At 45.2% G+C, this 25,070-nt stretch overlaps 1 protein-coding gene across 2 annotated transcripts in view; it reads left to right on the top strand.

Annotated features, from left to right (window-relative positions):
• SNX25 (sorting nexin 25) overlaps positions 1–25,070 on the top strand; it is a 308,205-nt gene that overhangs the window by 132,027 nt on the left and 151,108 nt on the right. For both annotated transcript variants that reach the window (XM_073642554.1, XM_073642545.1), the window contains exon 5: positions 5,367–5,553. In XM_073642554.1, coding sequence (XP_073498655.1) covers positions 5,367–5,553 — 187 coding nt within the window. The remainder of the gene's footprint in view (positions 1–5,366; positions 5,554–25,070) is intronic.

Raw genomic sequence — 25,070 nt, 5'->3', positions numbered from 1 at the left:
TGTAATAAAGCTGTCAAACAGTTGCAAATCATGCACACGGGAACGATTAAACCATATCACCGAGCTGCTGTAAATACTCGGAGCTTGGCCCGAGCATACTCGGCGAAAGGGTTAACAGAACATACTCGCTCAACACTACCCTTAACCCCTTCATGACCGTTTTTGCTTATTTGTTTTTTTCTCCCCTTGTCCCAGAGCCATAACTTTTTTTATTTTTCAGTCAATATAGCCGTGTGAGGGCTTATTTTTTGCGGGACGAGTTGTACTTTTGAACGACACCATTGGTTTTACCAGATCTTGTACTGAAAAACGGGAAAAAAAATTCCAAGTGCGGTGAAATTGCAAAAAGTAATTGTAAAGTACACATGTGGGAAATGTTATTTATTAACTACACTGCTCAAAAAAATAAAGGGAACACTTAAACAACAGAATATAACTCCAAGTAAATCAAACTTCTGTGAAATCAAACTGTCAACTTAGGAAGCAACACTGATTGACAATCAATTTCACATGCTGTTGTGCAAATGGAATAGACAATAGATGGAAATTATTGGCAATTATCAAGACACCCTCAATAAAGGAGTGGTTCTGCAGGTGGGGACCACAGACCACATCTCAGTACCAATGCTTTCTGGCTGATGTTTTGGTCTCTTTTGAATGTTGGTTGTGCTTTCACACTCGTGGTAGCATGAGACGGACTCTACAACCCACAGAAGTTGCTCAGGTAGTGCAACTCATCCAGGATGGCACATCAATGCGAGCTGTGGCAAGAAGGTTTGCGGTGTCTTTCAGCGTAGAGTTCAGAGGCTGGAGGCGCTACCAGGAGACAGGCCAGTACACCAGGAGATGTGGAGGGGGCCGTAGGAGGGCAACAACCCAGCAGCAGGACCGCTACCTCTGACAGACGTGACAGAGTCTGGAGACACACCGTGAGAGCGATCTGCTGCCTGCAACATCCTTCAGCATGACCGGTTTGGCAGTAGGTCAGTAATGGTGTGGGGTGGCATTTCTTTGGAGGGCCACACAGCCCTCTATGTGCTCGCCAGAGGTAGCCTGACTGCCATTAGGTACTGAGATGAGATCCTCAGACCCCTTGTGAGACCATATGCTTGTGCAGTTGGCCCTGGGTTCCTCCTAATGCAGGACAATGCCAGACCTCATGTGGCTGGAGTGTGTCAGCAGTTCCTGCAAGATGAAGGCATTGAAGCTATGGACTGGCCCGCCCGTTCCCCAGACCTGAATCCGATTGAGCACTCACTAAGACTGGAAGAGAAAAGGTTTCAGCACCAGCATAGGAAGGGGTTCTTTACGGTAAGAGCAGTGAGAATATGGAATTCACTGAGTGAGGAGACGGTAATGTCGGATTCACTACACCAGGGTTCCCCAACTCCAGTCCTCAAGGCCCACCAACAGGTCACGTTTTCAGGATTTCCTTAGTATTGCACAGGTGATAATTCCATCATCAGCACAGGCAATAGTTACATCACCTGTGCAATACTAAGGAAATCCTGAAAACATGACCTGTTGGTGGGCCTTGAGGACTGGAGTTGGGGAACCCTGCACTACACCAGTTCAAGCGGGGACTGGATGCATTTCTAGATACCAGGCAGATTTCAGCATATACTTAAAAATAAAATAAAATAGTAGGTTGATACAGGGATTTATTCTGACTGCTGGTTTCAGAGTCGGGAGGGAATTTTTCCTCAGGTGAAGATTGGCCAAATCATTTGGGGTTTTTGCCCTCCTCTGGATCAACTTTAGCAATTACAGAACTAACAGGTCGAACTTGATGGACGCAAGCCTTTATTCGGCTTTACAAACTATGTTACTATGTTACATATGGGACGTCATGTCTCGCTCCATCCACCAATGTCACGTTGCACCACAGACTGTCCAGGAGTTGGCGGATGCTTTACTCCAGGTCTGGGAGGAGATCCCACAGGAGACTATACACAACCTCATCAGGAGCATGCCCAGGCATTGTAGGGAGGTCATACAGGCATGTGGATGCCACACACAATACTGAGCCTCATTTTGACTTGTTTTAAGGACATTACATCAAAGTTGGATCAGCCTGTAGTGTGTTTTTCCACTTTAATTTTGGGGGTGACTCCAAATCCAGGCCTCCATTGGTTAATAAATTTGATTTCCATTGATGATTTTTGTGTGATTTTGTTGTCAGCCCATTCAACTTTGTACAGAACAAAGTATTCAATGAGTATTTCATTCATTCAGATCAAGGATGTGTTATTTGAGTGTTCCCTTTATTTTTTTGAGCAGTGTATTTTGTGTGACAGATCTCTCTGATTTAAGGGCATGAAAATAATGTCATATCGAAAATTTTTTTTCCACTATCCTGAAGTACAATAGTCACGAAAAACAATTTCAGCATCAGTGGGATCCGTTGAAGCAGTCCAGAGTCATTACCTCATAAAGTGACACTGGTCAGGATTGTAAAATTTGGCCTGGTCATTAAAGACCTAATTGGCTCCGTCACTAAGGGGTTAAAAACACTTCAACTCAGGTTGTGTAACGGAGATGACATGATTAACTAATCTTGTGTCATTTTTGAATGCTGAACATGAAAATTACATTGAAAATGCGAGATTAGTTCTTGTTTGGAAGTTAGAGGGAAAAGGAATGAATGCTGAGTTTAGTGACTTTTATTAGAAATAAAATGCACGTACTCTACTTTAAATGCGACGTTTTTGTTTCTTGTATTCCATTTCTGGAGCGTCTCTTCTGATCTCTCTGCAGGGCACCTTTTACTTTTGTAATGCTTCTCAGTAACTGCGATATCCTGATAAACCTGAAACGCTCCCCATGTTTGTCACTGCGTGCACCGCAACTAATGGGTTAGACATCGATATGGCTAAGTGAGAATAGAGGATGTGCAGAGTCAGGGACATTCTGCAGCCATTTTCTCGTATGCCATTAAAAATTCATCCATTAGTTGAGGGAAGCTTTAATCTCTGACATTTCCTAACAAACTATTTAACACAATTTTGAATCCCTTGCGTGCTTCCATTTTGCTGTCCTTCAACCGAATCTCAAATTTCTCATCCTTTTGAAGTTGCCTGATCTGGGTCTAATAAATACCGTATTTACTCCTTGGCGACCCAAATGGGTAAATGCATCAATGTTGGTATCGAGAACCTTTGCAAACAGTTTCATGAGTTTGAGTTTAATATGTAGGGGTGGAAGGATGACTTGCCCCGAAGTAACAATGTGCTTATACACTACATCCTTCTGGCCTAGTGTAAATGATGATCAGTGAGGTCAGGCCGTCTTGTCCTGATATAATCTGTCAAGATTGTCCCATTCACAGAGATAACAGAATTTTGTGTAGTTCACTAAAATAGCGATAACTTTAAAATCACAACTCGCACGTATTAGTCTATACAGGTTTTCCATGTATAGGTTCCTTTAGTTTGGTTTACATATGCCCTTGCAACTGGGCAAGACGTTCATCTGAGCTTTTGAAGAATCTGTAATAAACACACACTTCATGCGAGGGCTTCTGTCAATGTAAACTGACAACAGCACAATGTTGGTGCTGAGAGCCTGATTCCAGAGATGTCACTTAGTAGGTGGTGTGTTTTTTTTGTTTTTTTTTTCTCAAAATCAGTGTTTTATCAGCAGGAGATCATCACTACAGGATAAGCTTCCTACTGACTTATAGTCTAACCCCACTCCCAGCACTGAGCAGCAGCTGTCTATCAGTATACAGTGTACACAGAAAGCTGCTAATCAGTCGTTTGGGTAGCGTTATGAAGGGCTCAACATTCTGAGCTCTGCTAGATCTGCAGCCGACTTTCCTAGTCATGTGTCAGTACAGGCTGCAAACTGAAGGTATACATCTCCCAAGACTTGTATGTCAACTGCCTTGAGCTGTATCACACACACACCTCAGTCAGTTGGGAGCACGCCTGTGACATGTGAAGAAATATGTTTTAACTTATGTTGTGCTTCATTAGGAGATCTCCAGCTTCTTCCTCTTCTTCCTCTGGCAGTTTCACAGCTTTATAGCAGTGCACGGAGATTGACTGTGCCCAACTGGAGACAAACATTGAGGAGGATGAAGCTGGGGATAACCCCCATTGTGCTCAGTGAGGAAGAGATTTATTTCTTCACTTATGACAGCCGCCCGCCCCCCCTTCCCTCCCCGCAGCCTATCGAGGTTTGTGTGATTACAGCTCTTATTAGTTGAGACACAGGTCTCGGGACCTGTATTTCTTTTCAGTCTGCAGCCTGTACTGATACATGACTAAGACGGTTGCAGTTTGAATAATACCCTTGAAGGTCATCCGCTGCCTCCATGTTCACCCAAAGACACAGAATAGTCCGATTTAAAAAAAAATAATAATAATTAGGTTGTAACTGAAGAATAAAGACTTTGTGCCCAATTCATTATTGTATTAGTGCCTATTTTTCGTCTAGTTTTGCTTTTTTTTTTGTTTGCGCCCTGCAAATCTGCAAATACTATTTGCAATAGTATTTGCAGATTTGAAATATAAAATTGTAATAATACAGTGAAAGAAATACAGCCAGTCCCCAGGTTGCAAACTCTATGGGCATTGTAGGTTTATTCGTAACCTGAATATGTACCGTAAGTTGGGACGTGGCCAGAAAAAAACAAAAACTAGTTCTCATCTCTGACCTGTCAAGCCACCCAGCTGCTTGTCTCACGCCATCCGGTCCTCTTTGCCGTCATACTGTACCACATCCCTAGCCGCTTCTCTATGGGCCAGACATTGTGCCCGGGTTCATGATCAGTCAGGTGCTGCATCTTCAGCCTCTTCAGCACAGGCCAGGATGTACGGCCGTGTCCAGGCCTCAGAGGTCACTGGGCGTCATAAGGTTGTTGTGCTCGTCTTGACTTTACAATGTCGTGACCTTACAACACACAATGACTTCTGAAACCTGGATGCAACCGGAAACCCTGGCCTTTAGTGAAGAGCACAAAGCAGAGGTCCGGAGAGGTGAGTGATGAGGTGTGTGTTTGTTTTTTTTTTAAACATCTGACATTTGCATCTATGAGTTGTTCGTAAGTAAGTTGGGGAGTGAAATTTTCCAAATTTTAGTTTTTTTTTTTTTTTTAAACTTTTTTTTGGGGTGTTTCCTATGGAACTTTTAAGAACCATCCTTGCATTTTCCATTCCATTTTCTAGTACAGCACCACAAAATAATGTAAAATCACTTAATCACATCTCTTTTACTGTTTTACAAAAGTTAGTACTTTTTTTTAAATTGCTCTGTTGCTGTCTCAGGGTGCCTCTTTCAGGTAGCACTGCAGCACATGGACTCTTCCAAGTTCACAGCTTTGATGTTCTTCATCTTTGCATGTCCTGATTCTGTTTCTTCAGTGCTGAAGCCCTTGGTGGAGCTACTGAGTGATCCGGATTACATTAATCAGATGCTGCTCAGCCAGCTGGAGTACAGGGAGCAGGTGAACGAGCGTCACAAGAAGGCCTACACATACGCCCCATCTTATGAGGAGTTCATCAAGCTGATCACAAGCAGTTCCGACATTGAATTCCTTAAACAGCTAAGGTATGTTACTTTCCATAAAAAAATAAATAAATACATATTGGGACAAGCTTTTGTTTTTCATATGGTTTACTTTTAACTAAAATTGTGATATAAAGTGAACGAGGTCCACGGTGAATATGATAATACACATTGCAATTATCACTTTGTTTCATCATAGAGAATATTACAGGTGGTAAAGTGTAATATCGCAGAGTTGCACCCGGCATTGTTGGATTTTTGCAGTCCATAATCGTAGGCTTGTGAAATGACATGTCATCCACCTCACAAGATATAGGATATATTTGATAATGAGGTGTGATGTACCACAATCACGCAGTGCAATAATATTCAAGTATCTCTGTGGAGCCTACCGCTTAGAGGGATTCTCCATGATAAGGCCTTGATAATTTTTTAGTTTCTGTCTGGGTATTTGTCAGGAATATTCCACAACAAATACTACTGAAAGAAATCTCTGACGTATGCCACAGCGTTCTACATCAGCCATTGACTGTTATCATATAAAAAAGTGTGTATTTATGTGTGTGTGCCTGTGATGCCTTTAATTTGTAAATCACTTTTTCTGTTCAGAGAGGTAATCTTTAAAGTACATTAAAATGTCAATCTTGTTACATTGATAGAAAATTGTCCTTAAATGTTGATAGGACAGAGGCGTGGAAGAAGATGCGCTCCAACTGGATAGTTTCCTCTAATACTGGAGATACCAGGGGTGCTGTGGAAAGAGGCTGCTCACACTGCAGTCGACCCTGTGTATCTGATCTAATACTGGAGATACAAGGAGTGCTGAGGTAAGAAGAGGCTTGTAAGTGGTCCGGGAGGTGGAACCTCTGAGCTGCAATACAAAGGGGAAGTCCTTGTAAGGAAGCGGGTGACTCCCAGGGAAGGCAAGCAGGTAGTCACAGCAAGTGACGGGGACATTCTCAGGGTAGACAGGCAGGTGGTCACGGCAAGTGACGGGGGTAGGCAGGCAGGTGGTCACGGCAAGTGACGGGGACAGTCTCTGGGTAAGCAGGTAGGTGGTCACGGCAAGTGACGGGGACAGTCTCTGGGTAGCCAGGCAGGTGGTCACGGCAAGTGACGGGGACAGTCTCTGGGTAGCCAGGCAGGTGGTCACGGCAAGTGACGGGGACAGTCTCTGGGTAGACGGCAGGTACCTTCAACCCAGCGGGCAGATAGACACGGCAGGTACTGGCAGGTGCTTCCGGGTAAGCAGGTGGATAGCCGCGGCAGGTGCTGGCGGGCGCTTCCGGATAAGCAGGTAGATAAACTCAGCGGGAGCTGGCAGGTGCTTCCAGGAAGCAGACAGGTGACAGGCAGGAATCAGGCTGGACTAGTCAGGCCATTGGCCGGGAACTTTTTAGGAAGACGCGCGCCGTCCCTTTAAGAGGAAGGGGGTGCGCGCCCTAAGCACTCTGCTGGAGGAGGAACGCGCGCCGTCCACAGCAGGGAACGGAGCGCAGGGAGAAGCCGCGCCAGGAGCCGGGGGGCGAGAGAGACGGTGTCCCTGTCTGACATGGGGCAGGGACGCCGCTGCGCCGACAGAGACAGGAGCGCTGGAGGGACCCACGTGAGGAGCGCGGAGGTGAGAGGGACGGCATCCCTGCCTAGCAGAGGGCAGGGACGCCGATGCTACAGTACCCCCCCCCCCTTACGCCCCCTCCTCTTTAGGCCAGAAAGAAATTTATCAAGGATGAGCGGGGCATGGATGTTCTCACGGGGCCCCCACGTTCTCTCCTCAGGACCAAACCCCTTCCAATCCAGTAGAAAAAAGGTCTTTCCTCTTACCCTCTTGGTGGCCAGAATGCTCTCTACCTCAAACTCGTCTTCAGCGGAAACCGGAGCAGGAGGCGTACCTGAAGACTTGGAAAAAGAGTTAAGTACCACGGGTTTGAGGAGAGATACATGGAAGGAGTTGGGGATCCGCAAGTTGGCCGGGAGTTTCAATTTATAGGCCACCGGGTTGATTTGCTTGATAACTTCCAGTGGGCCGATGAACCGGGGCCCTAACTTGTAGGAAGGAATCGTGAGCCGGACAAATTTGGACGAGAGCCAGACCTTATCTCCAGGACGGAATTGGGGCGGATCCAGACGTCTCTTGTCAGCCTGTCTCTTCATCCTCTCGGAGGACTGAAGAAGTGCGGATCTGGTACTCTCCCAAATGGTGGAGAATTCGCTAACACGAGATTCCGCGGCCGGGTTGTCCACCGAGGCGGAGACGGGAAACGGGATCCGGGAATGTTGGCCGTAGACTGTAAAAAACTGGGATTTGGAAGAGTATTCGCTCTCGTGATTATTGTAGGAGAATTCGGCCCACGGTAAAAGATCCACCCAATCGGAATGGTGGGCATTAACAAAGTGCCGGAGGTAACTGGTTAAGATTTGGTTGATCCGCTCTACTTGATCATTGGACTGTGGGTGATAAGCAGAAGAGAAGTCTAAGGTAACCCCAGCAGTTTACACGTGGCTCTCCAGAAGCAAGAGGTGAACTGAACCCCTCGATCGGACACTATGTGGAGAGGAAGGCCTTGGAGACGGAAAATATGATGAATAAAGTCCTTAGCCAACTCAGATGCAGGCGGAAGACCCGGCAGAGGAATGAAGTGGGCCATTTTAGAGAAGCGATCAGCGACCACCCAAATGACCGTACAACCAGCAGAGACAGGGAGATCCATTATAAAGTCCATGGCTATATGCTGCCATGGGGCAGCAGGTACGGGAAGAGGCAGAAGGCGGCCGGCTGGCAGATGTCTAGGAACCTTGTTGCGGGCGCAGGACGCACAGGCCGAGACAAAGTCTATTACCTCCTTGCGCAGGGTAGGCCACCAGTAATGCCGGGCAATAAGCTGGAGGGTCTTCTTTTGGCCAGCATGGCCGGCTAGCTTAGACGAATGTCCCCAGTGCAGAACCTTCTCTCGATCAGGTACTGTCACGAACGTCTTACCAGGTGGAAGATGATTCAGATCCAAGGGAGCCACTTGCATTACCTTGGCGGGGTCGATGATGTGCTTAGGCTCCTCCTCTAGATCGGAGAACAGAAAGGATCGGGACAAGGCATCGGCTTTGATATTTTTGTCTGCTGGGCGGAAATGAAGAATGAAATCAAAGCGGGCGAAGAACAAGGACCACCGGGCCTGGCGCGGGTTAAGTCTTTGGGCACTCTGGAGGTAAGCCAAGTTTTTGTGGTCCGTATAAATTATTAAGAGCCCCCTCGAGCAGGTAACGCCACTCCTCCAGTGCCAATTTAACGGCACTGGAGGAGGTTACCATTCTCCCGGATGGCGACTTTTGGGTGAGCACCGCTCCGGAGGAGGAAGCGTCTACTTCTAAGAAGAATTGTTTGCAGTCCGGACGGTGCAGCACAGAAGCGGAGGAGAAAGCTTGTTTCAGAGAAAGGAAGGCCTCTTCAGCCTCGGGCGCCCATTCTTTGGGACTAGCGCCCTTACTGGTGAGCGCGGAGATAGGGGCAGTCCGGGAAGAGAAGTGCGGAATGAAGAGGCGGTAGTAATTGGCGAAGCCCAGGAACCGCTAAATAGCCTTCAACCCCTCCGGTCGGGGCCACTTCAGGATGTCAGAAAGTTTCTCAGGATCCATTCGTAGGCCGGTCTGGGAGATGACGTAGCCCAGAAATGGAAGCGAGGACTGCTCAAAGAGGCACTTCTCAAATTTTGCGTTGAGGTGGTTCTGCCTGAGCAGGACCTGACGAACGTCCCACCGGTGTGTGGGAAGATCCGGAGAGAAGATCAAGATGTCATCCAGGTACACCACCACGCAGGAGTAGAGAAGGTCACGGAAGATGTCATTGACCAACTCTTGAAAGACGGTGGAAGCATTACAGAGGCCGAAGGGCATTACGAGGTATTCATAGTGGCCATCCCGGGTGTTGAATGCCGTCTTCCATTCATCCCCCCGGCTGATAAGGACCAAGTTATATGCCCCACGGATATCCAGCTTGGTGAAGATTCTGGCACCCCTCAGACGGTCAAATAATTCAGGAATGAGCGGAAGGGGCTATTTATTCTTCGCCATGATCTGGTTAAGACCTCTATAGTCTATACAGGGACGGAGTGAGCCATCCTTCGTTTTAACGAAGAAGAAGCCTGCTCCCGCCGGGGAGGTAGATTTCCGGATAAATCCCCGGGCCAGATTTTCCTCGATATATTCAGACATGGCCCGGGTCTCTGCAGCGGACAACAGGTAAATACGCTCACGTGGTGGAGTAGCGCCGGGTACCAGGTCGATTGGGCAATCGTATGGTCTATGGGGGTGTAATGTCTCTGCTTCTTTCTTGTTGAAAACATCAGCATAAGACCAATAAGGAACCGGTAGGCCGGGTAGATTGGCTGGAGTAGGAGAAGGACGAGCAGGACGAACGGGAACTAAACAAGTCTTATGACAGTCCTGCCCCCAGCGAAGGACTTCTCCGGTCTGCCAATTCAGCACGGGTGCATGTCTCTGGAGCCAAGGAAGGCCTAACAAAAGGGCGTGAGAGAGTCCAGGTAGAACATGGAAGAAGATCCTCTCAGAGTGCAGCATTCCCACCTGCAGAGTTATGGGTTCGGTGATGAGTTGGATGGTTAGTGGTAAGAGCCCTCCATCCACGGAGGCGACAGATAAGGGTTCAGCCAAAGGTTTAGTGGGAATGCGGTATTTCTCTACCAGGGACTGGGAAATGAGGTTTCCGGCAGCTCCAGAATCGAATTGATCTAGTTCAAAGTAGCGGTTCTCCCCGCAGATGGTAGAGACTGACAGCATCAGAGATGGAGGGGGTTTACTTTTGTCTAGGACGACCTCTCTGAGCGATCCTAGACACTGGCGTTTCCCGGCCTCTCCGGGCGGGAACGGATCCGGTTCTCCTTACTGCGACAGTAGAAACAGCTCCCCTCGGTATGGCGTGACTCTTGACTGGTTTTGACCATCTTGGTCTGGTCGAGCTGCATGGGCTCTGGCGAGTGCGCCCGGGGAGTTACAGAGGAAGAAACGGGTCTCTGGAAAGTGGGAGCAAGGCGGGGAAACCTCCTCTCACGGGTGACCTCTTTGGTACGCTCCTGGAACTGGATGTCAATCCGGGTGGCAAATGTTACTAAGTCTTCCAGGGAGGTAGGAATGTATCGACCGGCGAGTTCATCTTTAATCCGGCCGGATAGGCCTTCCCAGATGACGGACACCAGGGCCTCGTTATCCCGGCAAGCTCGGAAGCAAGGGTACGGAACCATATGGCATATTGGCCCACGGTGAGACTCCCCTGGCGGAGGCCTAGCAGAGATGATGCGGATGAGGTCTTCCGTCCTGGTTCGTCGAAGACTTTCCGGAAAGCCGTGAGAAAGGCTGGCAGGTTGGACACCAGGGGGTCTCCTCTCTCCCATAGGGGATTTAGCCAAGCCAGTGCCTCCCCAGTGAGATGGGACATGATGAAGGCCACTTTGGCCCGGTCGGAGGTGAATTGGTGCACCAAAAGTTCGAAGTGCGGGGTGCACTGGTTAATGAAGCCTCGTGCCAGACCGGGATCTCCACCAAAACGAGGCGGGGCGGATAGGCGGGGACCGGGAAGAGATGCCATGGTATTGATGGGCAGCGACGCTGCCGGGGTAGGAGTCCTGTGACTGGAAGCAGGTCCCGATGAGGCAGTCAATGTGTCCAGGCGGGAGTTAACATTACGCAGGTGGCTCAGGATGGACTCCTGTTGGGACCTCTGACGGGATAGTTCATGGCATAGGTCCGAGAGCGAGGGAGCTTGGGTGCCACCGGGTTCCATGGCCCGAGCAAACTGTAACGGGTCCGGGAGGTGGAACCTCTGAGCTGCAATACAAAGGGGAAGTCCTTGTAAGGAAGCGGGTGACTCCCAGGGAAGGCAAGCAGGTAGTCACAGCAAGTGACGGGGACAGTCTCTGGGTAAGCAGGCAGGTGGTCATGGCAAGTGATGGGGACAGTCTCTGGGTAAGCAGGCAGGTGGTCACGGCAAGTGACGGGGGTAGGCAGGCCGGCGGTCACGGCAAGTGACGGGGACAGTCTCTGGGTAGCCAGGCAGGTGGTCACGGCAAGTGACGGGGACAGTCTCTGGGTAGACGGCAGGTACCTTCAACCCAGCAGGCAGATAGACACGGCAGGTACTGGCAGGTGCTTCCGGGTAAGCAGGTGGATAGCCGCGGCAGGTGCTGGCGGGCGCTTCCGGATAAGCAGGTAGATAAACTCAGCGGGAGCTGGCAGGTGCTTCCAGGAAGCAGACAGGTGACAGGCAGGAATCAGGCTGGACTAGTCAGGCTAGCAGAGGGACCTGAGGGCTGAAGCAGAGGTGAAGACACAGTGCGACAACTGTTGCTCGGGCACCTCCATTTTGGAGGAGGTGCCTTAAATGTGGGAAGTCCTCTGGCCATTGGCCGGGGACTTTTTAGGAAGACGCGCGCCGTCCCTTTAAGAGGAGGGAGGTGCGCGCGCCCTAAGCACTCTGCTGGAGGAGGAACGCGCGCCGGCCACAGCAGGGAACGGAGCGCAGGGAGAAGCCGCGCCAGGAGCCGGGGGGCGAGAGAGACAGTGTCCCTGTCTGACATGGGGCAGGGACGCCGCTGTGCCGACAGAGACAGGAGCGCTGGAGGGACCCACGTGAGGAGCGCGGAGGTGAGAGGGACGGCGTCCCTGCCTAGTAGAGGGCAGGGACGCCGATGCTACAAGGCTGCTCATACTTGCTGTATACCCTGTCTATCTGATCTAATACCTTAGCACCATGGTATCTCTAGTAAGAAAACATGGCTCACACTGTTGTCTGCCCTGTCTATCTGATTTGATACTTTAGATAACATGATGCTGAGGTAAGAGGCTTCTCACACTGTTGTCCATCCTGTCTATTTGATCTAATACTGGAGATACCAGGGGGTTATAGGTATCTATAGGTCACAGCAGAGTAACTTCCTACTGCACATGCTCACAGGCACCTGCCTATTACCATTCTAGGACAGGTTTCTGTCAGTATAATAGGACAATGTGGCGCCCTGCTGCTCATGGTGCCACAGAACCCAGAAGGATGCACGGACGGATTTCTCCACAAGAGGTCCTCACTACATGCAAATATCTCCACCTTCCACCTCATACCAGCAGAGGGAGCCCTGATAGGGATATAAAAAGGGAAGGTGGAGCCAGGCAGCTCAGAATAGAATAGTTTCTAGTAGAGTTACAGTACAGTTAGTGTTCAGAGAGGAGCACCCAGGCTGCTGTGTGAGGCAAGCTAGGCCTCCAGCAGTACTGAAGCCTAGTGAGGGCCCCGAGCGTGGCCGAAGGCGAGTGGAAGAAAGGAGTGATAAAAGGGGGCAGAGGAGCATACCAGGCTCACCCTAGTATATACACCGGACACCGGGTCCGAGCCTACAGGGACCCTTTACACCCAGTAGGGATAACTGGAATCCCAGGAGGACTACAAGTCCCTGGCAAGCCTGAAGCTAGACACATACAGGACATGGAACCACGAAGGCCCCGACGTCCAGGTAAAGTGGTTACCAATCGGAGGTCCTACTTCAGAGCAACAGGTGGAGTAGAAAAAGCAAGACACATAAGCTAGGCCCAGTTGCAGGCTGGCCATGAGCTTACACAGAGGCAGACACGGATCAGGAGGCCTTATACCCGCTTCCTGGGGAGAAGTGCAAAAGTGCGCCCTTCACCTAGAGTACCCTGGACCAGATCTACTAGCTGTACCAGTAAAGGTAACAAAAAAAAAACCTGTTTCTGTCCGTTAATCATGCTGCATTCTCTACCTGCACTACAACGCCCAGTACCATTCCACCATCTATCTATCTACACTGCCCTGAGGTCCGCTCCACCTGTGGGGAGCTGTACCATCTTTAGCTGCCTTGTCACCTGCCTCAGAGGACTGCTGCAGCGCTGGTGACCTTCACCAGACACCACAGGTGGCGTCACGAATTTCTCCGAGCTTTATTAGTAATCCCTACCCCTTTTGTGCACTGTCCTCCCTGGGCCAGCCACCGTGATATATGTATACTGTCCCCAAACAGTAAGGCCCCTGGGGGCATGACAACAACAGCTGTTCTAATGGTCTGTACTAATTACCTGACTGTAGAAACTTGTATACTTCGCTGATTAAAGTTTTTAGGAATGCAGTTAAACCCAGTTTTCTTTCCCTTCCTCCCCTATTTAATGTTGAAACCTTTTTTGCTGGTGAAACTGTCCTAACAATAGCTTTATCCTTTAAATTTGTATATCCAGACTAATCTATTGGGATGGATTTGCCAGGATTCTACCACAGGATGATTTTTTATTTTCATGCTTTTTATCTAAGCTCCTATCTACTACACCTTTCTACTATTTTTCTGTTTGTGTGTATGTTAGAGATGCTTTTGGCGGGAATCATTAAAGAATTGTAGTGACAGAGATCTGAATTGGGATTATGATCCTGTGGATGGCCTCATTGTTAGTGGAGCCGTTATGTATTTGTTATTGCTCCGCTGTCCTGTCACAAAGTGCAGTCCTGGGCTGATGCACGAGGGAGGAGAAACTAAGGAGACAAATCGATATGCTTCATCCACCGCTTGCAAACTTGTATTTAATTTATTTTACCAAAAAAGTTTTAGCTGAAATGTGACTTTAATTCATATAAAGTTATTTAATAACGCGTTGACCGTTTTGCTGCAGAGAATTGTTTGGGTGTTTGTCAGGCAGGTGTCTGTCCCAAAGCCCTACTGAACATGCACAATTTTTTCTTTTCATGCATGTTTATCCCAATAGTGAGCCAGAAACAACATGTCAGATCATTGCTTCCCGCATTCTCTCTACAGTGGACCGGCGGGAAGTCCCAATACACATTAGATCGTCTGCCAGTGTCGCTGAAATCAGCATCTTCAGTGACTTATTTTGCCCAATGTGTACGTTTAAAAGGGTATTCCCATCTCCAACATCCTATCCCAATATCTAGTAGGTGTAATAATATTAACAAATACCTCCAATTAGAAATGTAGTATAGTTCTTCTGAATTGATATGTCTCTTACCTCATGTGCAGGGCATTGCAGTAGCTTAGATATCCATGGTTACGACCACTAACGACTGACTAACTGCGACTGAATGGTCGTAACCATGGATACCTAAGCTACTGCAATGCCCTGCACATGGGGTAAGTGACATATCAAATCATATCAATAAGCCACATGAATAAAATCTAGGTGGATGCAAGGACCCCAACTGTGGTTGCCAAATTATGGCTCTATATAGGTTATAAAGAGCTGTTATACGGTAGTGTGCTTAAACTCTTAAAAGGTGGTGTTCACTTTTAGCCAAAAATTTGACATATTTGTAAAATGGAAAGACATACAGCTTACTCATATACTTCAACAAACAAGGATGTCACAATTTCTCGACCTGTGTCTGTCCTGGGCAGCTTCACTTTCGCTTCGTGTTTTAAACCAGAGTGTTTCCTGTGTTGGCATGTGACCAGTGATGGGGGCTGGCTCACTGACTTATTTCAATAGCTAAGCCAGTTCCCTTCTTTGTCGTAGGCAATGTATAGACAGGGAATGGGGCTAGCTTAGCTATTGTAATAACTCTAAGGACATTTATCACTATGATTACATCTGTAATGCACAAGTGCCTAAATGCCACCGGCAAGATTCTATTGAAATGTCAGGGATGAATATCCGCCGTTCTGACGTCACACACACAGTACCGTTCACACTGTGTAGTTTCCATAGTTCCCCTTTTCTTAGTATCATTACTGTGATCAGTATTTTACCTAAGCGATTATAGGGCCTTCCTTGCTCCTATTCACATGCGTGCCTTTATAACTTGGTTGATATTTGATGACTGAAGTTTGGTTTGACACCGAGGGGTCCAGAGGTTGTGGCTATAAAAATATGCACACCGGTGTTTGTTTTTCAAGCCAAAACCACTTTAGGAAACTCTCCCTTTTTTGTGGAGTTTTAGAAATGTTTTTTTTTTCTCTGAAGTGCTTTTTTTCCAGGCCTTTTCATTGGCCAGTGCTTAGTTTAGAGTGGATTTCACCAGAAGTCGCTTCAGATAAATGACATGCACTTTTTTTTTTCCTCCAGGTGTTTTTAAAAATCTGAAGTAGAAAAAAACAATCAAAAGACTGAGCAAATGAGAAGCAAAGTGGTTCGATCTTAGAAATGGCTAGGAAGAGTCTTTCAATAGTTTTTAAGCCATTTTTTGGGCTTTAATTTTTTTAAGCTTCAGAAGACTCCTTAAAAAAAAAATAAAATAAATCTGTGCGCACATGCCCAGTTTGTGCACACTGTTTTTTTTAGTAGGTTTTTGGACAAAAACTGAAAGGAAATTTGAAAACTCCTCAAAAACTTGGGAGTTTCTCCTCTAAAAACTTAGCAAAAAGACTGCGTGCACATACTTAATACAGCATTATGGCAACCTAGTGAAGCAGACATTACTGCCAAACCAGGGTGCTTGTCTTGAAGGATATTTTTTTTCTTTTTTTATGTAAGGGGATTTTCTTTTTATTTGTAAAAAAAAAAAAAAAAAAAAAAAAAATACAAAAGACTTGAGCATCTATATGCTTGACTGTGTAAATGTACAGTATTAGAGCATGATTTTGTTGCCTGGCAACTTATCATTATGGGATGTAAAAATAGATGTCTGGGCCGGGTCCAGATCTGAGTGCTACTGAGAGCCAAAATTATCGATTATTATACGCCATCTAACACATGAGTCTATGTGTCCATTACGTGTGATGGAGCACTGTTCTTTTTCTCCTACATCGGGCTCTGCTGCTGCTGCACAAAATGCCAACCTTTCAGTGATTGCCGGTAAATGGCGGCTTCTCTTATTACCCGTCTGTTCAACGACCCATATAATGTTGTGGTGGTCTTACATGTTGAATTTCTACTTAAAGGAGAAGTCCAGTTAGATTAATATTCTGATGTGTTGCAGATACATGTGAGAACGTTAGAAAAGTAAAGTGTGTGAGGAGCAAAAACAAAATACCAGATCACGTGGTATTGCGTAATACACTACCTTTTCTACGTCTAATCGTCCATTTTAATAATAAGATGTATAATAAGTACCCGACACGTTGCTTGGTGAATAATATTGGCCACTGCCTTTTATTAATCTTAAATTTGTATTCATAATAACAATATAAATTATTCTTCATTAAATTAAATAACCATAAATATAACTATAAATATAATTGTACAACTTTCAAACGCAGCTTGGCACCATGCGCTCAAACCCGTTTCCCATCAGAACCTCTGTCCATCCATTACCTGGACAACTAAATTCTGGCTGTGACGAATATTGGCCCTAGACATGGAGGTGGAAAAGTTTTGGCAGCAAAGCATTTCCCGCCAAATAATCTTTTCAGGAGAGAAACGACATGACATATAGTGATGCCCTGTGTTCCCCTCCTAAGGTTCCGGAACATCATTCCTAAAAAATTTAAAGTCAACTCTGTGCTTACAAGGAAGTCAATGCTTGGTCTTGTAGTTTGAATTTCCCCCTTTATTTTCCCAAAGGGTCCTGATTGGCAGATAGGGGAATCTTTATCTCCGACTAGGAAGTTGTATCTACATTATAAGTTGACACAGCAGGTCGGATGTCCAACCCCTGCTTTATTCATTCTCTATGGGACTGCCGGAAAATAGGGAATGAATGGAGCTCAGGTTCAGCTTGCACACTGCCACTCCATTCTAATAGAGATAAAGTTCCTCATTCTGCTGGCTGAACAATGCGGATCCCAGTGTTCAGACCTTCACCAATCCAACGAGTTATCACATATCTTGCACATAGGCGATAACCTGTTTTCAACCGGCCATGTTTTTATTTTATGGTGGACACCAGAACCCTCATAGGTTTGCCTTGATGTGGACAGCCTGTTATAGACAGCGTTGCACAGACGGTCCATTTATTTTTGGGCCTCATTTATCCTATGACTGTAGTGCAAGACAGTGTAACACTTTCAACAAGGTTTTCCCAAAGATGACAGCCTGTACCTGTGGCTTTAAGCATGGGTGTCTACCTTATAATCAAACTTTTGAACAAAACTCAAACATACAGTACAGACCAAAAGTTTGGACACACCTTCTCATTTAAAGATTTTTCTGTATTTTCATGACTATGAAAATTGTACATTCACACTGAAGGCATCAAAACTATGAATTAACACATGTGGAATTATATACTTAACAAAAAAGTGTGAAACAACTGAAAATATGTCTTATATTCTAGGTTCTTCAAAGTAGCCACCTTTTGCTTTGATGACTGCTTTGCACACTCTTGGCATTGTCTTGATGAGCTTCAAGAGGTAGTCACCGGAAATGGTTTTCACTTCACAGGTGTGCCCTGTCAGGTTTAATAAGTGTGATTTCTTGCCTTATAAATGGGGTTGGGACCATCAGTTGTGTTGTGCAGAAGTCTGGTGGATACACAGCTGATAGTCCTACTGAATAGACTGTTAGCTGCTTTTTTCTTGCCATAATACAAATTCTAAGTAAAGAAAAACGAGTGGCCATCATTACTTTAAGAAATGAAGGTCAGTCAGTCCGAAAAATTGGGCAAACTTTGAAAGTGTCCCCAAGTGCAGTTGCAAAAACCATCAAGCGCTACAAAGAAACTGGCTCACATGAGGACCGCCCCAGGAAAGGAAGACCAAGAGTCACCTCTGCTTCTGAGGATAAGTTTATCAGAGTCACCAGCCTCAGAAATCGCAGGTTAACAGCAGCTCAGATTAGAGACCAGGTCAATGCCACAGAGTTCTAGCAGCAGACACATCTCTTCAACAACTGTTAAGAGGAGACTTTGTGCAGCCGGCCTTCATGGTAAAATAGCTGCTAGGAAACCGCTGCTAAGGACAGACGACAAGCAGAAGAGACTTGTTTGGGCTAAAGAACACAAGGAATGGACATTAGACCAGTGGAAATCTGTGCTTTGGTCTGATTAGTCCAAATTTGAGATCTTTGGTTCCAACCACTGTGTCTTTGTGCGACGCAGAAAAGGTGAACGGATGGACTCTACATGCCTGGTTCCCACCGTGAAGCATGGAGGAGGAGGTGTGCTGGTGTGGGGGTGCTTTGCTGGTGACACTGTTGGGGATTTATTCAAAATTGAAGGCATACTGAACCAGCATGGCTACTACAGCATCTTGCAGCGGCATGCTATTCCATACGGTTTGCGTTTAGTTGGACCATCATTTATTTTTCAACAGGACAATGACCCCAAACACACCTCCAGGCTGTGTAAGGGCTATTTGACCAAGAGTGAGAGTGATGGGGTGCTACGCCAGATGACCTGGCCTCCACAGTCACCAGACCTGAACCCAATCGAGATGGTTTGGGGTGAGCTGGACCGCAGAGTGAAGGCAAAAGGGCCAACAAGTGCTAAGCATCTCTGGGAACTCCTTCAAGATTGTTGGAAGACCATTTCCAGTGACTACCTGTTGAAGCTCATCAAGAGAATGCCAAGAGTGTGCAAAGCAGTCATCAAAGCAAAAGGTGGCCACTTTGAAGAACCTAGAGTATCAGACATATTTTCAGAAAAATCTTTAAATGAGAAGGTGTGTCCAAACTTTTGGTCTGTACTATATATATATATATATATATATATATATATATATATATATATATATATATATATATATATATATATATATATATATATATATATATATATATATATATATATACACAGTACAGACCAAAAGTTTGGACACACCTTCTCATTAAAGATTTTTCTGCATTTTCATGACTATGAAAATTGTACATTCACACCGAAGGCATCAAAACTGTGAATTAACACATGTGGAATTATATACTTAACAAAAAAGTGTGAAACAACTGAAAATATGTCTTATATTCTAGGTTCTTCAAAGTAGCCACCTTTTGCTTTCATGACTGCTTTGCACACTCTTGGCATTCTCTTGATGAGCTTTAAGTGGTAGTCACCCGAAATGGTCTTCCAACAATCTTGAAGGAGTTCCCAGAGATGCGTAGCACTTGTTGGCCCTTTTGCCTTCACTCTGCGGTCCAGCTCACCCCAAACCATCTCGATTGGGTTCAGGTCTGGTGACTTTGGAGGCCAGGTCATTTGGTGTAGCACCCCATCACTCTTCCTCTTGGTCAAATAGCCCTTACACAGCCTGGAGGTGTGTTTGGGGTCATTGTCCTGTTGAAAAATAAATGATGGTCCATCTAAACGCAAACAGGATGGAATAGCATGTCGCTGCAAGATGCTGTGGTAGCCATGCTGGTTCAGTATGCCTTCAATTTTGAATAAATCCCCAACAGTGTCACCAGCAAAGCATCCCCACACCATCACACCTCCTCCATGCTTCACGGTGGGAACCAGGCATGTAGAGTCCATCCGTTCACCTTTTCTGCATCGCACAAAGACACGGTGGTTGGAACCAAAGATTTCAAATTTGGACTCATCAGACCAAAGCACAGATTTCCACTGGTCTAATGTCCATTCCTTGTGTTCTTTAGCCCAAACAAGTCTTTTCTGCTTGTTGCCTGTCCTTGGCACTGGTTTCCAAGCAGCTATTTTACCATGAAGGCCTGCTGCACAAAGTCTCCTCTTAACAGTTGTTGAAGAGATGTGTCTGCTGCTAGAACTCTGTGTGGCATTGACCTGGTCTCTAATCTGAGCTGCTGTTAACCTGCAATTTCTTAGGCTGGTGACTCGGATAAACTTATCCTCAGAAGCAGAGGTGACTATTGGTCTTAGTTCCTGGGGCGGTCCTCATGTGAGCCAGTTTCTTTGTAGCGCTTGATGGTTTTTGCAACTGCACTTGGGGACACTTTCAAAGTTTTCCCAATTTTTCGCCCTGACTGACCTTCATTTCTTAAAGTAATGATGGCCACTCGTTTTTCTTTACTTAGCTGCTTTTTTCTTGCCATAATACAAATTCTAACAGTCTATTCAGTAGGACTATCAGCTGTGTATACACCAGACTTCTGCACAACACAACTGATGGTCCCAACCCCATTTATAAGGCAAGAAATCCCACTTATTAAGCCTGACAGGGCACACCTGTGAAGTGAAAACCATTTCCGGTGACTACCTCTTGAAGCTCTTCAAGAGAATGCCAAGAGTGTGCAAAGCAGTCATCAAAGCAAAAGATGGCTACTTTGAAAAACCTAGAATATAAGACATATTTTCAGTTGTTTCACACTTTTTTGTTAAGTATATAATTCCACATGTGTCAATCCATAGTTTTGATGCCTTCGGTGTGAATGTACAATTTTCATAGTCATGAAAATGCAGAAAAATATTTAAATGAGAAGGTGTGTCCAAACTTTTGGTCTGTACTGTGTATGTATATATATATATATATATATATATATATATATAATATACATACACACACACACACACACACATATATACAGTGGTGGCCAAAAGTATTGGCACCCCTGCAATTCTGTCAGATAATACTCAGTTTCTTCCTGAAAATGATTGCAATCACAAATTCTTTGCTATTCTTATCTTCATTTAATTTGTCTTCAATGAAAAAACACAAAAAGAATTGTCCTAAAGCCAAATTGGATATAATTCCACACCAAACCTAAAAAAGGGGGTGGACAAAAGTATTGGCACTGTTTGAAAAATCATGTGATGCTTCTCTAATTTGTGTAATTAACAGCACCTGTAACTTACCTGTGGCACCTAACAGGTGTTGGCAATAACTAAATCACACTTGCAGCCAGTTAACATGGATTAAAGTTGACTCAACCTCTGTCCTGTGTCCTTGTGTGTACCACATTGAGCATGGAGAAAAGAAAGAAGACCAAAGAACTGTCTGAGGACTTGAGAAACCAAATTGTGAGGAAGCATGAGCAATCTCAAGGCTACAAGTCCATCTCCAAAGACCTGAATGTTCCTGTGTCTTCCGTGCGCAGTGTCATCAAGAAGTTTAAAGCCCATGGCACTGTGGCTAACCTCCCTAGATGTGGATGGAAAAGAAAAATTGACGAGAGATTTCAACGCAAGATTGTGCGGATGGTGGATAAAGAACCTCGACTAACATCCAAACAAGTTCAAACTGCCCTGCAGTCCGAGGGTACAACAGTGTCAACCCGTACTATCCGTCGGCGTCTGAATGAAAAGGGACTGTATGGTAGGATACCCAGGAAGACCCCACTTCTTACCCCGAGACATAAAAAAGCCAGGCTGGAGTTTGCCAAAACTTACCTGAGAAAGCCTAAAACGTTTTGGAAGAATGTTCTCTGGTCAGATGAGACAAAAGTAGAGCTTTTTGGGAAAAAGCATCAACATAGAGTGTACAGGAAAAAAAAGAGGCATTCAAAGAAAAGAACACGGTCCCTACAGTCAAACATGGCGGAGGTTCCCTGATGTTTTGGGGTTGCTTTGCTGCCTCTGGCACTGGACTGCTTGACCGTGTGCATGGCATTATGAAGTCTGAAGACTACCAACAAATTTTGCAGCATAATGTAGGGCCCAATGTGAGAAAGCTGGGTCTCCCTCAGAGGTCATGGGTCTTCCAGCAGGACAATGACCCAAAACACACTTCCAAAAGCACTATAAAATGGTTTGAGAGAAAGCACTGGAGACTTCTAAGGTGGCCAGCAATGAGTCCAGACCTGAATCTCATAGAACACCTGTGGAGAGATCTCAAAATGGCAGTTTGGAGAAGGCACCCTTCAAATATCAGGGATCTGGAGCAGTTTGCCAAAGAAGAATGGTCTACAATTCCAGCAGAGCATTGTAAGAAACTCATTGATGGTTACCGGAAGCGGTTGTTCGCAGTTATTTTGGCTAAAGGTTGTGCAACCAAGTATTAGGCTGAGGGTGCCAATACTTTTGTCTGGCCCATTTTTGGAGTTTTGTGTGAAATGATCAATGATTTGATTTTTGCTTCATTCTCTTTTGTGTTTTTTTTCCTTGCAAGCAAATTAAATGAAGATAATAATACCAAAGAATTTGTGATTGCAATCATTTTCAGGAAGAAGCTGAGTATTATCTGACAGAATTGCAGGGGTGCCAATACTTTTGGCCACCACTGTATGTGATATACCACGTACAATGTTGTGTGAAATCTTATGATATGTTAAAATAATTACAATGTATTGCAACGAGGAAAATGGTCTTCAGAAAATGGGCTAATGGGAGCAAAACCCTAAACATGCCTTATATGACCGTGATTCTATCACCGTGATGCATCCTAGTATCGGGAAAAAATGCTGGCATGTGCCAAGTGATACCCCACTTCCAACATCCGTTTCACCACAAAGGCTTCTTCCAGGGTTTGACATTAGATGTAATTCAGCTAAAACTGCCAAGTTGGGAGAAATTGCTGTTTGCCCCACATCAAAATTGTAATGGCCACTTTTAGCTTCTAACCTGCTACTGATAATGGCTGCTTATTATTATGCTTTCTTAAACGATTTAAAGGGAACTCTGTTGTCATTCCTTGTATTTGCTTTGCATAATGATTTTATGTCCCATATGCTGTAAAAATAAATTGTTTCTGCTTCTCAGGAGGGAAATAAATGCCAACTTGTGAGTGCTAAATAGTAGATTGTATCTTCTAATTTATAGTATAATGTCTGGTAGTTACTTTCCCTGTTCCATGAAGCGGTCTTGATGTCAGATTACGGTCTTTGAAGGCCTCCTGGCCAAAAATCCAGTAGGAGGGGCGGACATACGATTGGTGCAACCAGTGCACCAGTGGTTAGGAGGCCCAGTTCCACCTCCAAATCAGGGGGAATTGTACATTATGATAAGCTACTGGGCTGCAAAGGGCCCATGTACTGTTCTTGAAAAGAAGTTCTCGTCTACCAGTGTCCGCCACTGAGTAGAAACTAATATAGATATTTTCTTACACTACAGTTTCACCATTGTTTTTTTTTTTTTTTTTTTCAACAAGTAAATTTCTACACAGATTAACCTCTTTAGAAAAATAGTACATAGCATATCCGTTAAGTAATTGCCAGTTCCTTTTGGGCCAAGTGATGTGTGCAGAATGACTTTAATTGATCACCACATTACATTGCTTAAAGAGCCATAATATACACTCCCTGACAGAAGTTATGTCGCTTATCCATGTTATGTAAATAAAAGCTTATAACCTGATGTTAAATTCATCCATTGGTTTTATAAATTACTCTTTTGAAAGCTGAAACCCTCCCAAATTTGGTTTCGGTTAAGAAAATAAATTGGCATCAATGTTGAAATATTGATCATTTAATGAACACAGAATGGTCAGATTTTGGCAAGACAAAAGTTTTGTCACCCACAGAAAGTAATGTGATATTCAATCAAATAATTATCTTAAAATACAAATATATGTTGCATAACATTGGTGAATGAAGCTGTGGTGCTATTAGTCATATTTAATATTTTGTGTGACTTCCATGAGCTTGAAGGACTGCATCCATGCGGTTCAACAATGATTCATACAATTTTTAATGAAGTCATCAGGAATTGAAAAGAATGCCGTCTTGCATGCCTCCCAGAGTTCATCTAGATTCTTTGGTTTGGTCTTCCAAGCTTCCTCTTTAATCCTACTTCAAACATACTCAATGATGTTCATGTCTGGTGACTGGGCTGGGCAGTCCTTCAGCACCTTGATCTTTTTTTCCTGGAGGAACTTTGTTGTAGAGATGGATGTATGAGATGGAGCACCATCCTACTGCAGAATTTGACCCCTTTTATGATTTGGAATGTAAGAGGTAGCTAATACTTCTTGATATTTTAGTCTATTGATATTGCCTTCCACCTTGCAAATGTTCGCACACCCCTATACTGAATGTAACCCCAGACCATGATCTTTCCACCACCAAATTTAACTGTTTTCTGGCTGTATTTTGGATCCATACGGGCTCCAGTAGGTCTCCTGCAGTATTTGCGTCGACTGTGGTGTAATTCTACTGAAGATTCATCAGAGAAATCCACCTTCTGCCACTTTTCCAGCGTCCATCTGTTTAGCAGGCTGTGGGGCTTTGCAAATGCCACACGTTTTTTTATTTGCCTTTTGTTTAGTGCTGGCTTCTCGGCACTGATTCAACCATGGAGGCCATTTCGAGACAGAATCCTACAAACTGTTCTAGTTGACACAGAGACTTGAGGTGACCTGGCCTGTTGGAGCCTGCAGTGGAAGAGGGGCTTGCTTTGGATTTTCTAACCAACAAACGTTCCTCCTGAGGAGTTGTCTTGCTGGGTCTGCCGGACCTGGGATTGTCAAACACATCTCCAGTCTCTTCAAAACTTTTTTTTAATTCTTTGTACTTGACGCTGAGACACATTAAAGGTGTCAGCCACCTCTGCAGTCGATCTAGTCTTCAGCCTCTTGATAAGCAAGGCTTTGGTCGCAGGGTGGATTTTTGGCATGTTGTCAGAGCTCAAGTTGCAGTTCAAGTGAAGGTCTGGAGTGCTGGGTTTCTTTTTATACACACCCACTAATTAACCGATCATTTGCTGAGCACTGGTGAGGATGTAAACTAGGATTGGGTGCATTATATGACCAGGCAACAAAACCTTTGTCTTGCCAAAATCTGACCATTCTGTGTTCATTAAATGATCAATAGTTCAGCATGGATGC

The sequence above is a fragment of the Phyllobates terribilis genome, unplaced genomic scaffold, assembly GCF_046119375.1.
Source record: "Phyllobates terribilis strain yellow unplaced genomic scaffold, ASM4611937v1 Scaffold_1__5_contigs__length_1240528914, whole genome shotgun sequence".
NCBI classification, from domain to species: domain Eukaryota; kingdom Metazoa; phylum Chordata; class Amphibia; order Anura; family Dendrobatidae; genus Phyllobates; species Phyllobates terribilis.
This window is presented reverse-complemented; position numbering and strand designations above follow the sequence as displayed.